This window comes from Myiozetetes cayanensis, unplaced genomic scaffold (assembly GCF_022539395.1).
Source record: "Myiozetetes cayanensis isolate MyiCay16 unplaced genomic scaffold, myiCay2020 scf1, whole genome shotgun sequence".
In the NCBI taxonomy this organism is placed as follows: Eukaryota; Metazoa; Chordata; class Aves; order Passeriformes; family Tyrannidae; genus Myiozetetes; species Myiozetetes cayanensis.
The window spans coordinates 48,832,771-48,848,809 of NW_026086604.1; the positions used below are offsets into that span (position 1 = coordinate 48,832,771).

General features: G+C 38.9%; 1 protein-coding gene across 22 annotated transcripts in view; it reads right to left on the minus strand.

Annotated features, from left to right (window-relative positions):
- Nucleotides 1-9,526: 9,526 nt before the first annotated feature.
- Nucleotides 9,527-16,039, minus strand: part of EPB41L3 (erythrocyte membrane protein band 4.1 like 3) — a 141,412-nt gene continuing 134,899 nt past the window's right edge. For all 22 annotated transcript variants that reach the window (XM_050335458.1, XM_050327471.1, XM_050329861.1 and 19 more), the window contains 5 exons: nucleotides 15,304-15,432; nucleotides 14,777-14,875; nucleotides 13,725-13,805; nucleotides 13,341-13,457; nucleotides 9,527-12,101 (listed from right to left, as the gene is read on the minus strand). In XM_050335458.1, coding sequence (XP_050191415.1) covers nucleotides 13,347-13,457; nucleotides 13,725-13,805; nucleotides 14,777-14,875; nucleotides 15,304-15,432 — 420 coding nt within the window. In that variant the 3' untranslated portion in view covers nucleotides 9,527-12,101; nucleotides 13,341-13,346. The remainder of the gene's footprint in view (nucleotides 12,102-13,340; nucleotides 13,458-13,724; nucleotides 13,806-14,776; nucleotides 14,876-15,303; nucleotides 15,433-16,039) is intronic.

Here is a 16,039-nt window from a genome sequence, read left to right on the forward strand (position 1 = left end):
AAGCTCAGATATAGTATTTTAAAGAGAAAAAAAACCTCTAAATTTATTAGCTGAAGAGCATACAGCTTGGTAAGTTAATAAAAGAATCATAGGATATGTTGAGTTGGAAGGGACCCACACGGATCACTGAGTCCAACTCTTAGCCCTGCACAAGACAAGCCCAAGAGTCACACCAGATGCCTGAGAGCACTGTCCAAACACTTGAATTCTGTCAGGCTTGGTGCTGTGACCACTTCCTTGGGGAGCCTGTTTCAGTTCCCAACCACCCTCTGGGTGAGAAACCTTTTCCTGATATCTAACCTAAACCTCCCCTGACTCAGCGTCATGCCATTTCCTTCAGTCCTGTCACCAGTCACAAGAGTGAAGAGATCTGTACCTGCCCCTCCGCTTCCCTTCGTTACTGCAATGAGGTCTTCCCTTTCTCTCAGTCTCTTCTCCAGGGTAAACAAACCAAGTGACCTCAGCCACTCCTCATAAGGCTTCCCCTCCAGACCCTTCATCATCCTTGTGGTTCTCCTTTGGAGTCTCTCTAATATCTTAATATCTCTTTCATATTGTGGTGCCCAAAACTGCTAGGAGTACTCAAGATGGGACTGCTATGCTCACAATATTTCAATATTCCATGCACCACACAAGCCAGGAGCATCTGTTACAGCTTTGGATCAGTATGCTGTCTATTAACCTACTACACTAAGTGTTAACATTATTATATGTGTTTGCATGTTTTGCTGTCACAGTTACAAGATCAACAGGATTATGTATGATCAATACAGAGGCTGAATATGTCATAACAGCCTTAGGCATTTTAGGCTGCTTTGATTCAGAAATATTCTGTTGTAGTCCTCCAATATACTGTTAAAGTTCTTGGATTGCTGGTTTTGCAGGAGGAATTTAACCATGAATTCTTCTTGGCCAATGACTTTGTTTTTTCTGAACACACAATATGGTGCTCAAAAGAGTTTCACGTAAGCAGTAACTCAGGTAAGACTTGGGTGCCTTTTCCCTCTCATGACATCAGTGGTGCTGAAAGATCAGAGTGAGGATGTGATAGCTTTTGATTTCCAGTCTTCTTGTTTTCAAATACTCACTCTGACTTTCAGAGCACTTGATCTCACCTGACTGTTATTATCGCCTGGAACCCTGGTACCTGGACTCTCTAGAGCACTAATTTTGAGTTACTGTTCTCTGTTGAATGTCTTACTCCTCTTCTCAAGGCTCCTCATGCTCACACATCAGTGACTGCCCTGTTGATGAATGACCTTAACTGCCCATTTCCACGTCCTCACCTCTGCTCAACTTACAAGCTTAGCTCAAAACTCCCATAAGGATAATTATCCAATCTGTGTCTTCACTGAATAAAAATCTCTGTGATCTTTGGCTCCATTCCACTCTGGTACAGCTCAGTTTCTTGCATCATTGACCCCCATCATCAAGTCCTGTCACTAGTCCAACCATCAAAATCTGTGTCTTAATTTCTCTTAGTTTGCCTTATGTTTTGTCTCAGGCAGTCCATTAGGGAACTATTTTGAGTTAGTTGGGGAATTCTCTATAAACACAAAGAAAGTAGCTATTTCTCAAGTCCTGCTTAAAAATTTCCCTTTCAAAACTCTTGATTTATCTTATCTTGAGGTAAGACATGTGCATTATTATCTGTTATCCCTCACATCCCTTTGTGTTCACCTATGTATGTGTCTTTACCCAGTCTCTTGCATTACTGTTTGACTATAAGCTACTTGGTGAAAGAATCCACATTCTTATTCTGTATGTGTGCTATACCTTGCAAAATGAAGTCCTGGACCAGGACTGCGGCTTCCAACCAGTATGATAAAACAAATCATATACTATACTGATGATAAACCTGATTGGTTTTAGTTCCTCTCTTTTTACTGTGTTTCAGTATGAAGTAAGTCAGTGCAACATCATGCCAGATTTACAACCTGTGTTCAATATGCTTGCTTAAACCTAAGGGCATAGTCAGGAGGTTCTAGATAGTATATTTAGTTTCTTGTGGAAAAAAAATATCAGCACAGTTCAAGGCATATTTGCCTTATGAATTACCTTTATATGGTAAAATCAACCTCACCAGTTCAGGCCCTCAAAGATCTATGGTGTTGACAGACCTCAGTTTTCATTTGAAATCTGTGCTGTAATTACAAGGGTTCTCCGATATTGTTGTTCCAGTGATTTGCTTTGGGTTGCTGACAGATATTGCATGAAAAACTCCTGTTTAAAGGAATATTAGTCTTCTGAAGTGAAATTCTGATGCAAGATCATACTTCAAAATACTACACAAACATGAAACATTTGAAAAGTTTTCAGTTTCATGAAACAGTTGGTGACCTGTGGTTTCAAAGGGCAAGAGGACTCTAAGAGATAATTGCAGTTCCTACTAACAGTGGAATGTACACATTCTGTATAAAGTTTACTAAAAACATAGTATCTAGGAGTGGGAGAATCTTGCAGACTTCTGTTTGCAGCCCCAAAAAAACTTGCCACAGCAGAGTTCCTTTCTTTTCTCTCATCTGGTTTCAAGTCAGCCTTCAACTGTTCTTCATTAATGACAAAAATAAGGTCTCTTGCAAGTACTGTTCACAAGTTTTGTTCTTACTGTGTAAACACACAGAAAATCTTCACTTCTGATTTATTTTTCCTGTTTTCAGTACAACCTAGTGCATCTGCTGTACATCTGCTGCTTGCTCTAGCCTCTTTTATGGTTACATTCTTCAAACCCACCTTTTAGGGCTATTTCAACTCCTAGACACATTCTTTTCCAAATTAAATCTCTTTTTAGAGACAAATATTTCTGTTTATCTCTCTGATATAGGCAGATGCTGTATTTTCTTCTAGATCTGCCATAACTCCCTGTCTGGCTCCACAGAAAGGAATATACACTGCAGAAAGGAATATGCATTCTTTAATAACCACATTACACATTTCTATGTCTTGAGACAACATCTTCCAGTGAGATTTCCTCCCACATGTTTGAAGCTGTTGTCTTCCCACTGCCATGTTTAATTCACTTGTATTTGCACTGGGACAAAGACACAGAAAATAATATCAAATCAAAATGACAGGTTTTCCTGTCATTTGGTAAGTCTGATCTGAGAACTACCTGATAATTTTATTTAAATCATGATGTATAACAGTAAAGAGAAAGGAGTAGTAAAGGAATTTCTCTTAATGTTCTGGTTGTCCTATCTGCAAAAGCAAGATCCTGACAAGTCCTGCTGTTGAACAGCATAGCATACAACATGGACATGTAGAGGAATCTACTTCTGAATGACAGCAGATAGCTGTTGTGAACTGTGTGGGCATTTCTTTGCCAGTGAAGAGAAAATACAGCTATCTGAGGAAAGGTACTAGGCTGCTTTTTACCTTTGCTCTGTTTGAGCTGGGGATATGCTTTTTACTATTGAAGTCACCCTCGTGCAAATTTGAGAGGGCTGGCTGTTTCAGTGCACCAAATGACTGAATTCTGTCTAAGAGAAGTTCCTATTAAATATATTGAAGGAAATATTCAATTTATTCTCCATCAGCCATGAGATTAATCATTTATACCTTAATATTTGCAATGGGATATGTTGAATACAGACTGACAGTAGTTTTCCAAGGGGTTCTAGCTGGAAATAATACTGACACACTCTGCATTTGTGAACTTATCCTCATCAGCCATAGCAGCAAGGTATAAAGAATTATGAATGATGGTGGGCATTTAATAAATGGGTATAGATATAATGCAGCTATCACTGAATAAAAATTAAAATAGAAAAAAAAGCAGAGGAAGGTGTTACATTATTTATGTTTTAACTTCTCTTTAGGTAGCTATCATATGCACTTCTGTTCTGCCAACAACAAAATTAGTTCTTGGTCATATCCACCAAAGGGACTGGGACCCAGTACATGGGTATTTATAATGTGGGAAGATCCTAGCTTTGATTGCTATCATAACAGGCTCTGAGCAGGCTGCAGGTATTGGCTGACAAGTAAGTACACCTGAAGAAAGTTTCCCTGTCACCTTGCATAAATATGGATGCCTATGAAAATTTATGACATCAAGGTAGTAGCAATATTGTATTTGTAGGTTGAATCCAGTAGACTAGTAAGGTTAGATCTTCAGGTCTTGTGACTTGTGTCCCTGTTTCCTTTTACCAGGAATATAAGGGTAAAACTCAACATGAAGCCTGGCCATGACTCCATCCCAGAGAGAAAAGATCAAAATGAAAGCTTTTTTAGAAGAAGGATGATGGTGGGTATTGAATGCCAAGGGTCCTGTAATGCATGCAGTGAGAAACACTGCCGAATAGCTGGGGGGGATACAGAAAGCAGAAACAGAACAAGGAGAGGCCAGTTTCTCCCCCTGCTGCAGTTCTAGATTAGTTGAAGTGAAACTGGGCAGGGAAGGCTAGTGAGGAAAGAAATGGATGCAGAGGATGAGGCATCTATATTAGAAAGTCTTAGATACAACTGTTGTTTCAAAAGATCATTGTTTCTTTCTCCATCAGCAAAACAATGCCAGAGAGGGGGAAGAATACTAGGGAGTTTTAATTGTTGGTGCCAACACAGTGCACATGAGTTTTGATAAATAATGTTTGCTTTACCAACTGACATATAAAAAATCTGCTTGCCAGTGTAGTTGAGCAAGCAGAGGTCTTCTTGGACCAAGGAAAGAATTTAAGGTGGATCAAAATCAGATCACTCAGGAGTCTCAGTAATAGTTCCTTAGCATAATTTCATGTTGATATTACTGTTTAAGTATTGAAATACTTCAATCTTGCTCACACAACTTGTAGTTTCATGCCTGTTTATGAAGGGGAAATTACATATGCAAATACTAGTACTTCATGAAACCCCTTGACATTTGTACTCATGAATGAGCCATCACCAGCTGTAAAACTTTGCAGGGACTGGAGCTCTGCAGGCATTGGATTTAGACCATCTTCCCCCCAGATTCTCGCTGGTATATATTAAAAATAATAAGAGAGTTTTTGGTATCTAAAGACATGATTTAGAGTTATGGTTTAGTATTACATAACACTGAAGACATCTGTGGAACCTAGCAACATTATGGGGATGGCCTTTTCTATTCCTCTTTCTATTCATACATGTTAACAGAAGAGATATGTTGTATTGTATATATGAATATTTTGTTACTCCTGCAGTACAACGTTTTGTCTGATGTGTTATTTTACCAAGTGACACTTAGACAAATAGTTTGTGTTCTCTCTACAGAAGCTGTGGGTTAGCATTGCCCCCCTACTTTATTTTCCTTTAAAAAAACCCCAAGATATTTACAAACCCTACATAGCTATTGGTTGTTCTGTATCACCCCATGCTACAACACTACTCTCTTATTTTACTTCCATGTATTTGTAGGTTTTCTTTTATCCACAAGATTTTTCTAACTCTCTTGTCACCCTTGTTTTTGCCTTAAAGAAGCACAGAATTAGTTCTGTAGACACAGCACAGAGTTTGACATGATAGCAAAGTCTTTTTACTGAGACTCAGCCATAAGAAGCAGCTTTCCTGGTGCTGAACTATTACCAACTACCTTATCTTTCAGTCACATCATCCTCCCCAGAAATGGTTTTATACTGAAGGAAAACTATCTACAGGATTTCCATCGTGCATGCTTTTCAGTGACAGGTCCAAAGGAGGCACAGGGAAAGTCAGGATGGGGTTTAAAAGGTCTGAAAGCAGATGACAACACATCAAAGCTAACAAACCAGAAAACATGAAAGATCCAAATGTCAATGCGAGAGAAAACTGGGAAATACTGAAAGAGATCAGATGAAGGCTGAAGAGGGAGAAAGTGTCTGGGAAAAAAAAAATCATCAAAGAGAGTACTGTTTCGTAAAATCATCTATGGGAAAGACACCAGTGATGAAAAGAATGAAATAAGACTGAAATTTGAACAGAGATATGAAGGCAAAGAAATACACCCTTAAGGGTTGGATGCAAGAGCTGAAGTGGTTAGAGATGAGTGGGAAACTGCAGGACAGAGAGAACTAGCAAGACTTTAAAGAAGGTTGATTGGTGGGATAAGATGTAACAGCAGAATGAATGGGAAGAGAAGCAGCAGATGCAGTCTGCTTAAAAGCCGTGAAGTTGGAAGGGAGAGAGGATGCACAAGAGAGGAGCCTGATAGATCAAAGACAGATGGGTTAAGTTGGAGAATATGAAAGAAAGCAAGAAGGGACAAAAAGAATTTAAAATAAGTGGTAAGTGGCGGGATAACTATTACAGGCTGTCTTCTCAGAGTCTGCAAAAGCTTCCTCATCACAGAACCACATCACACAGATATTCAAACCAGTCTTTTATTTCAGTGGTATCAGGCCACATGTTGCAGTGTTTTCATGTTACATATTCACTTTTATAGACCAATATGACAAAAGGTATTTGTACTGACATGTCATCTGATTACAGGAAAAGAAATCTTGTTACATGTCAATAACCCGATGACATTTCAAATGGTAAAACAAACCAAAACAAAAATCCTTTCCTTAATCCATATTTAGAGATTATTTCATCAAAATATTGTTAGAACAAATAAAGTTCTGTGGAAATGTGTTTGTTTTAGTGCAGTAGCTTAGGATTTAGGTGTTTTAGAGATGAGCTGTTAAACTGTCAACACCTCTGTGACTGTATAAAATGATTCACACCTATGTAAGTTGTATATAGATTGGAGATTGGATTAAAGGAATATAAATGCCTTTAGAAACCTTTGTATGCCAAATCCATCAACTGTTTGGCCAGAAAACTGATGTCTGAGAAAAAGCCTCCTAAATCCTCTGAGGAAGGACATCTGTATTGGTAACACTCTTGATTTAAGGAAACAGTATCATCATACTAGCTGTACTCTTCCTACTGCAAGAGGCTTTGGAACTTTCTTAATGATTTGCTTTTATACACTCAGATATATTGCTTTCATTTTTTTGTTTGCTCTGTTGTACAATTTATGACACATCCTTCTGTGAACCCCTTCATGTGCTCTGTCTAATCCTGTCCTTTTTACACTTCTGTCACACAGGATTTTCCACCAAATAACACAGGCCCAGTATTTAACGTGTGCACCATAAAGCAGGGCTTGTGTGGAAACACACCGCTCTGAGTTGAAATTCAGGCAGCTCCAAAGCTCCATTAATTCTGGGATCTGTGTTTTGCAGTTCCAATTAGTTGACATTGCCAGAGCTTTGCTTGTGCACAGAAGTTAAGAGTCATGGTTCACCACAACACAGCAAAGTTACTTCTAGAAAACGGAAAAGAAATGCCTAGTAAACTCTGGACAAACACAGTTCCCTCCCCACTCCCCCCAAGAATAAAAAGTTCTTATTTAAGTTTCACACTGGAGAAAACAGAGCTAGTAGACTGTAGAGATAAAAGTCAAATGTGTTTAAAAATGAAAACAATTTCTAGTGTCAGTACTCTTTCTCATTTTTCTTTTCTACTTTATGTCACTGTAGTCATTCTCAAAGACAGGCCATTAATCCTACTTACAATGACTGATGGTCATTTCATCTGCAAGAGTGAGGTCACTGGTTATAGCTGCCTTTGGGAACATGAGATGATGAAAGAGACTTGACTGACTTTTTTGTGTAATTTGAGCATATTGGTTTTCTTTAAAACAGGATTTTTGAAATTCTGTTCCAACAGTCTTTACAGGAACCATTAGTTCTAGTTGAGGAGCAGCACTGATGTTGAATGGGAGACAGAAAAAAGGATGGAGGTGGAATCCAGTGCCATTAACCAGAGTATAAGCAGTGGAGTTAGCATTTCTCATAGCCGTGCATTAGTCCACCCATAGTCCATCCGTAGTATCTCAAACCAGCACTATAGCTTGGGATCCATACAGGACTGTAGGAGGTCCAGCTCAGCTCCTGTTATCATATATAGCCCCAGACCTTTTGAGAGGACGGATGTTTGAGAGGACTTTGGTCTTATTCCACTCAGTGGAGAGTTTGGTGTCATTTGATAAGCACATGGCCGCAGAAAACATCAACCCTGAAAGCCTGTTACTAGAGACAGGGAGTTTCAGGAGCAAAAGAAAATTGCAACATCATCTCAGGAGACTAGATCAGTAGAGTGAACTAAAGGAAGTTCAGCACCAACAGAAAATATTTAAAAACAAGTGTTTGCTTCACTATATAATGGAATGGGAAAAAAAGAGAATTCAACAATTGTTTTTAACCTCTTCTCATTAGTCAATTTTTACTCTTCTGTGTACTTCAGGAAAAAATGGATCTAAGACTGGGGAATGGGATATTGCCCAATTAAGGGTTTTCCTTAAAGTTAACAATACAGAAGAGCTAAGATCTACTTTCAAAACAATCTGCTAAATTTTGGGATATACGTACCTTGAAAAAATTCTCTTCTTAATGCTTTATAATAGCTAAAATCAAATAAAAATAGCCTTTCCTTTGGTATTAGTTTGAAATTTTTTTATTTGAGACAGTTTTTTGTGTAGGGTCTCAGACTGTATGGTAACTAGCAATATAAAACAATAAAAGTGTAAAAATGGTGCTGGCCAGTTTGATTGAACGTGTAGTTGATTTTGTGGGATTTTTTTTTGGGCAATACAGTACATAGTATGTGCTTCTGCTGTGTTCAACAAACATTAAAAATATAACCATGCAACATATCTCGCCATTGCTTCAGGCATGTCACAGGCTTTGAATAACTAGGAAAAATTATTAAAAATAAAGGTTTGATTCCTAGCTCTGCAGAATCTAGACCATTATTGTTCCAGTATAAAAAAAGGGGAATGCATTTCTTTATCTCACCATTATTACCTGTGAAGAGGGAAGGTGTAAAGGTGAAGCTTGTAAATGGGCCTTATGATCTTAAATGACAGAACTGTTTTGGTTTAAGGCAAGAAACCTGCAGCAAGACTTGCCAGTGTGATTGCAGAAATGAATCCTGGACTCAATGTCCAATTTATATGTCATGAAAAACTATTTATAAGCAACTGTAATTTTAGCAGATACAAACTGTTGTACAGGTTAACCACATCATCTTACTGGCTCTCTAAATCTGCTCTGGGAAGAAATAGGGCCAAACTGTTAAATCCTTGCTCTGATCTACTATATGGATTTAGAAGCTCATTGATTTTTTTATGTATGATTGAGCACAGAAATACCGTTACTTGCCATTTGTGATGAGACAGCCTTAAAAAAACTTCAGAGTGATAAATGTTAAGGGATTCCAAAAACCCACAAAAAACGCCAAGGCGACGTATTCACTCTTTCTGTATCTGTAATGGTTACAATTTCTGCGATCACTTGTGATGCCCACTCTTGCCTGGTGTGCAAAGCCCTGCCTGGGCATCTGGGTCCCTTACCACAGTGGTGCAGAGTATGGGGCTGAAGCTGTGACTCCAATTGTAGCAAGTGAGTCTGTCTCCTGTACTGGTGTCTGTGCTGGCAATGGTGTTTACAAGTAACACGATATTTGATGGTTTGTTTTCTAAGCTGTTTTAAGTCAAGAGGCCAGAAAAAGACCAACAATAAATGAGAAGAGACAGAGACAAAAGATGGTTGGTAGAAACAGGCAGGTGCTCTTTATTTCATGTGGCACAGCATTGGGCAGACAACCCAAGAAACAGTTTCTAACAAAAACCAAAGCTATCACTTCCAGGAACCATCCCCCAAACAAGGGTCTACCACCAACAGTGGCACTGAGATGTCCTTGCCTGTCCACTCCCATCTCCTCATAGTTTGTATGTGCTTAGGCTGTGTCTTAGCGGTGAGCGTCCTTTCCAAGGAGTCTAACTTCTTATGACACAATATCTTTAGACAGCATACATACTGTGCAGGAACACCAGAGTACAATCTCCTCAAGCCATGCTAAAATATAATGCTAACTCTGGAGAGAAGGCTGTGTGATCGCCTCGTGTCTCTCTGAGGTAATACAATGCTGTTCCTTAGCTGACAACATGAGGGGCACCTGAGGGAGGACTGATATGGCTTCAGTCTATTTTTAAACTCCTGATGCAGTAGGGAGGACCTGGCATTGCTGTCTGCCAAGACAAGGGGAGGACCTCCTCCACCCCTGGCCACCAGCAGCACCAGAGAGCTGAGCCTACTGTCACCCAGAGGGATGAGAACAGAGATGCTCTTGGACTAGGAGAGGGCCATCCAAAATCACAACAAACCATCGGTTATTAGGTGAAAGGTGAGCAATGATGGCAGCCTGGGGGGGGAGGTTTACATCATTAGCACTCTGGATTTAAAGGCATGAAGAATGGCTGGTGGAAGGAAGATGTTTTAGAGACTAAGGGCAAAGCTTTAAAAGCCTCAGGATATTACTTTTAATTATTATCTACAGGTTATTCTCTCTATATATACTATTTTTTTTTCTAAATTATGAAAATAAACATTTATTAACAAGTCACTGGGTCAAATCCTGCTCTCCACTGAAGCCAAATCCATTGACTTCAATGGGAGGGAGCCCTGTGTAAACAACGAAGGGCAAATTTGGCCCTTTATGTCCTGAAAAGTCTGCTTGTACCCATTTTCTTTCAATACTGCAAAGAAATACAGATTGAAGGGTGAATTAATTGTTATGTATATCTCTTAAACTAGCAGGGGAGTGTCAATGAGATGTGGCAAAGGAGCAGAAAGAGAGAACCGATACGTAAGTACTGATTTAAAGAGAATTTTATCCATATTTCAGAACAAAAGTACTAAAAGAGAGTGGATCTGGATCAAGCGCTACTGTCCTTTACTTTCTAAGCAACGACAGAATCCTTCATTTAGCTTTGGTGAAATGTTTACACAACCAGAGAAAACAGAAGGAACCAAAGAGTCCTTTTCCTTTGCAAACATCATATGCACAAAGGTGAACACTGTCATCCCTTTGGATGCTCTGCTAACTCCCACTGTCTGCACAGTGCAGTGTCAGCCGCTGACGACAAAACATATCTACTGTGCACATAAGTAAAACCTGTGGTGTCTTACAAATGTAACATTTTGATGGTCTGAATATTAAAAACCTCTAGGTGCTTTTAGACACAGAACAATACGATTTTGGATGCATTTACCACTTTTATTTCACTATGCAGAAACATACATTCACCATGTGTTGTGATGCAGCTGACAGTGTAATGGACGCTATCCCTTCCGTGGGTATTAGAGCTGGACACTAATGAGTTTTTGGTGGACGTTCTGTACAGGTTAAGGCTTGACTCTGAACTAGATAGTAAATGCTGACCAGATTCTCAAACAGATTTTTTTTTTTTTTTCCTCTGAGAACAAAAGGGAAATCAATAGAAAACCATCACGGTTATTTCAGATTAATAATTTTCTAAAGCTGCAAACTAAGTAAAATACAGATATTCTTTTTTTTCTCTCTCCAAAATAACTACATATAATTTACAAGGTTAGGATCTGTGAAGGGTGACTGGAAGCTGACTCTGAACAATGCTGACAAAAATCGTTAAAGTTAATATACTAAAATCATTACTACCTCATAAGGTATTCATTCAGGTATACAAAGCACACTTTGTAAGCATTTAAATGTTTTGATAAGAGTAGAGATTCATCATTGTTTACCGGGCAGTAATAAAACCAGATGAAACAAATATAAGATTCAAGTTGTTTACCGAATAAACTGTGTTATTGGCACATCTAATGTGTGGTAAAACATTATGCACAGTACCTATACAGCTTCTAGCATTTTGGGGGGTAATCTTCATTTACAATATCCATAAACAAAAGGCTTGCCACCTAACAAATTTTGATTTGTTTAGACTTTCAGAAACTGTGAAAGGCATGAACTGTTTATGTGTTACATGAGATCACTGTTTATATTGTTTATGAACGTGCAGGTATAGCTGAAAACTTAGACATTTTAAGAAAATTAAAAATGCTGCTTTTCTGTAATTTTATTGTTGCTTCATGCAATATTGTTTAACTGCTGCTGATTCAGATTGCTTTCTATGGGAAGGTATCTCTGCCAGTTTCTTTATTAACGGTCAAGATCAATTCTTCTGTACTGAAATTTTCCATAGACAGATACAAGTCAGTCATGTTGGAACTGAGACTCCGTATAGGCTCTCGTATTCCTACTGGTATGCATGTCTGGATTCATATGCAATCTAGTTATTCCTGCAGAAAAGAGAATTGAGTTAATTATTTGAAGCAACTACTCTCTTACAAAAGATATTTTGTAACTTTGTTCATGTAAGAAAAGCTATTTGAAAATGGCATCATCCCGGTATAAGCAACTTGGACCAAATTCAAAGTCCACTGATGCCAATGGAAAGAATTAGCGACATCAATAGACTTTTAAGCAAGCCACATTGAGCTGTCTCTGAAACAATTAGCAGAATACCACAAGAATCACAGCTACTCACTCCTTAGTGACTGGTTCCATCTTCCAAATAAATAACTGACACTGAAATTCAGTTTTCTTTAGGGTCTGTATATCCAAAAGCAGAAGAGCCAAAGAACTTCAAAAGGTGCTGTGCATTATACTCTGTTACTTACACCAAGTGCTAGGGAATACATATTGTTTTAAGAATAAAATGCTGCTATTGATTCCAACAAATCTGACAAGCAGCTTTTTCTTCCCCTTCTGCATACAGCATTCAAAGCAATTTGTGCAATGGTGCTGGTATTAACAGCTTTTGCATAGCAGGTTAGTATGCGTGGCATGTTGCTGCAAACAGAATAAATATAGGAATATTAAGATGTCTGTTTATCCAGCCACTATTGGAGAGCATGCCTTCACTGAAAAAAAGCTTGACACAAGAAAAGCTGCATTATCATCTCATCCTGATAAACAATGCTGCATTAAAACATAAAATGTTCTTTCAAATACAAGAAAGCCAAGACACCCAAATACTAACAAACTAATTCACTGCGTTTAAAAGCAAGTTGGACCATATCTTTGCAAGTTGGGAATTAAAGCGTAACTTGTAACATATCTGCAAGGGACATTTAAAAAGCAGCTGTAGGTTTTTTCCTTGGCATTTTTAAACCAAAATGCACACCTTTAAGAACAAATTATTTTTGTTCTTAAATGATACGAAAGCAGATAATTTTTTATGACTTCAGAATTAGAAAATTAGATTATAACAAAGCATGGACAATGAGGACTTTTCAGAGAGCCAACAAAAGCAAATGAGTAGTTTCTCTTTCTCCAGCTGGCACCGTTAAATGAAGACAGATGATTAGAGCTGAATGTGGTTTACTTTCAAATACCAGAACTGATAACCAGCACAAATGCAAGTGGAAAATGCCACTGAGAGAAAGCGAAGAGTTAGAGGTGAAATATGGTAGGAGAACAACATTTGCAACATGCCAGCCCAGTAAATGCCTAGGAAAATCATCTAGTCTTCTTACCTCTGGTCAATCCTCCCCATCTTCTGGTGTGATTTCTGTCTCTTTATGTACCACTACTTTGGTCACTGACATGTCAGGGTGCTGCTCTTTGGCTTCTTTAATTGCCTGAGCCAGCGCCTATCCCAAGGAAACCACAGAAGGGCAAAAACAAAAAGGAGGTGGAACATGCATGATCAGTAGCAAGGTGGAGAGATTCATGAGATATTACACAATTTACAAATGGGGAAAATGATTAAAATATGAAATATACCATCAACGATTTAACTACTAATCCAGTTTAATTTAAGGCATGCCTGTATGAATAGTATCTGTCAAAGTAGTATTTAGAAATTTTCTCTTTGGCAGTCTTCAGGGTAGCTTTTTTTAGCAGTTCATAGATTTTACCTGATCATGATCAATATCTGCATCTCCTGTGATGACTATTCGTTTTTCAATTCTTGTCTCTGAGATGCCTCCTTTCACAGTCTAGATGGGAGGGACAAATGCATGTCAGTAACCTCCTTTGGAGTGCTGCTACTCACCCAGAGAATGATCAGGGCAGGAACTCAGACACGACTGGACTGAACTGGCTCAAACAGCACATGTAGAAGGGGCAACCCAGAACTGCACCCTAAGCAGCTCTGAAGTCAGCTTGCTCTCAATGGACTAATGACCTCGAGGTCCTTCCAATACAGATTATTTTATGATTCTAGTCAATCTGCACATGTATCAGGAGAGATGTTTGTATGTTAAAAATGGCAGGTGATTATAGTAAATTTGTCCCATGAAGAATAGAATGGGAATACAGACAGCCCATACAATACAGGGTGGTATGGCCTTTGTATAGCTCATCTACTAAAGGGTTAATAGTGTTAGGAACTTCACTGCAGGAAGATGAAATCCTGTCCTCAGTGACTATTGGTAGGAGAGCTGTCACAGCACTAAGAGAGTTTCTGCTTAGGGAGGAACTGTTATTTAGATGCTGTCTTGGAACCTAGAAGACCCAACATCTTTTGTCTTTGCAGCTATGAGCTTTCAATCTGGCTGTGGGAGAGTTCCCCAGGATACTACCCAGAAACACAGCTGTGGTGTTTGAGTCGATGTCCTGTTACCATTACATGGTACAGATTTACTATGTGCTTTCAACACCACGAAGGGGTAACAGCTCTTCCAGACAGTATTTGCAAGTAAATTAAGTGTCTCTGCACAGCAAGGTTTTATGTTTGCACATACACTAAGTGTTCATGACTTTCAGGACTCTGGTCAAGTTGTTGGGTGATGAGTTAATCAAGTCAGGATAGCCAAAGACAGGTGAATGAAGACAGGTACTCAAAGCATATAAGATTTTGCCTAGAGAGGATAAGCATGGGTCCACAGTTTGAAATAAATGATGGAACTGAGCTTAAGAAAGCATGCACTCTCATGAAAAAAGAGCTCCCTGTTTTCTGAGGACTTACTTTGGTGATATGTGTAGTAGTTGTAGTGCTGGTGGTTTCAGATGTGATAGTTTGTGCACTCATCAATACACCTGGTTCGGAGTCAGCACCGGAATCCACCTAGGAATCAGAAGAGAAAACCAGTCATCAAAAGAAAATGATCCTGAGCACAGGGAGGCAAGAACTGGACTGTTAAACTTCCCTGTTTCTACAGTTCTTCATAAAGTGAGTGTCTAATGGTAGGGAAATAACTGCTATTAGGGAGATCATTTCTCTTTCTGCATCTGGAGGCTCCCCTTCACTTCTGGAAGGACAGATGAGAAGCTGGGGTTTTTAAATCTGTAGTTTTATCTAGAAAGGCCCTGCATCAGAACATGAGAGTCACCCTCAGGTAAATTATTCTTATGTACATCCTCCTCATGCCACTATTTAATACTTGAACAATTTAGAACAATTTACACTACGGTATACACTTAAAAATGCGCTAAGAAACATGGGTTCCATAAGGGCATGTTAAATTAGACACTGTCTTTTGCAGAATTTCTTACCTGAGAAGACTCATAAGTAATGGTTTTTGTTTCTGTATGGACTACTGGCACTTCTTTTGTTGAAATTTCAAGGTTTTCCCCACCAGGAACACTGCTGAAACTGATAGTCTCAGTCTTCACAACTGGTGACTGTGTGAACAAAAAAAGGAAATGGAATATGGATTTCTCAGAAGGATTTTTTTTTTGCTTAGGGAAAAGAAAGAACAACTAAAAAGTGTTCTGCATTTAACAAAAAAAAAAAAGAGAGAAAATTATCTTAATTACAGTGGTACATAAATGTATATAATGCTGGCAACACTTCACACTTCCCTGGGTTTCATGAAAACAAAGTTCAAAAACATTCTAAATACTACAACCTGAAAAACAGGAGATTCCCTCTGAACATCAGGAACCTTTTCACTGTGAGGGTGACTGAGCATGGCCACAAGTTGCCCAGAGAGATTGTGGAGACTCCCTTCTTGAAGATGCTCAGAAGCAGCTCTCTGGACATGGTCCTGGGCAGCAACTGATTCTGGGTGTCCCTGCTTGAGCAGCAGGGTTGGAGCAGATGAGCTTCAGAGGGCCCTGCCAGCCTCAATTGTTCTGGGATTCTGTGATTCTATACTTTCTTAAAATGACAAGAGAACGAACCCTGTTCAGGACTAGTCTTCTGTCTTCTTTGGAAAAAAACCCTCTGCAAAAAAGCTCTTGAAATTCCACTAATGGGGATAAGGTAAGGAACCTGGGTTAAAAACCA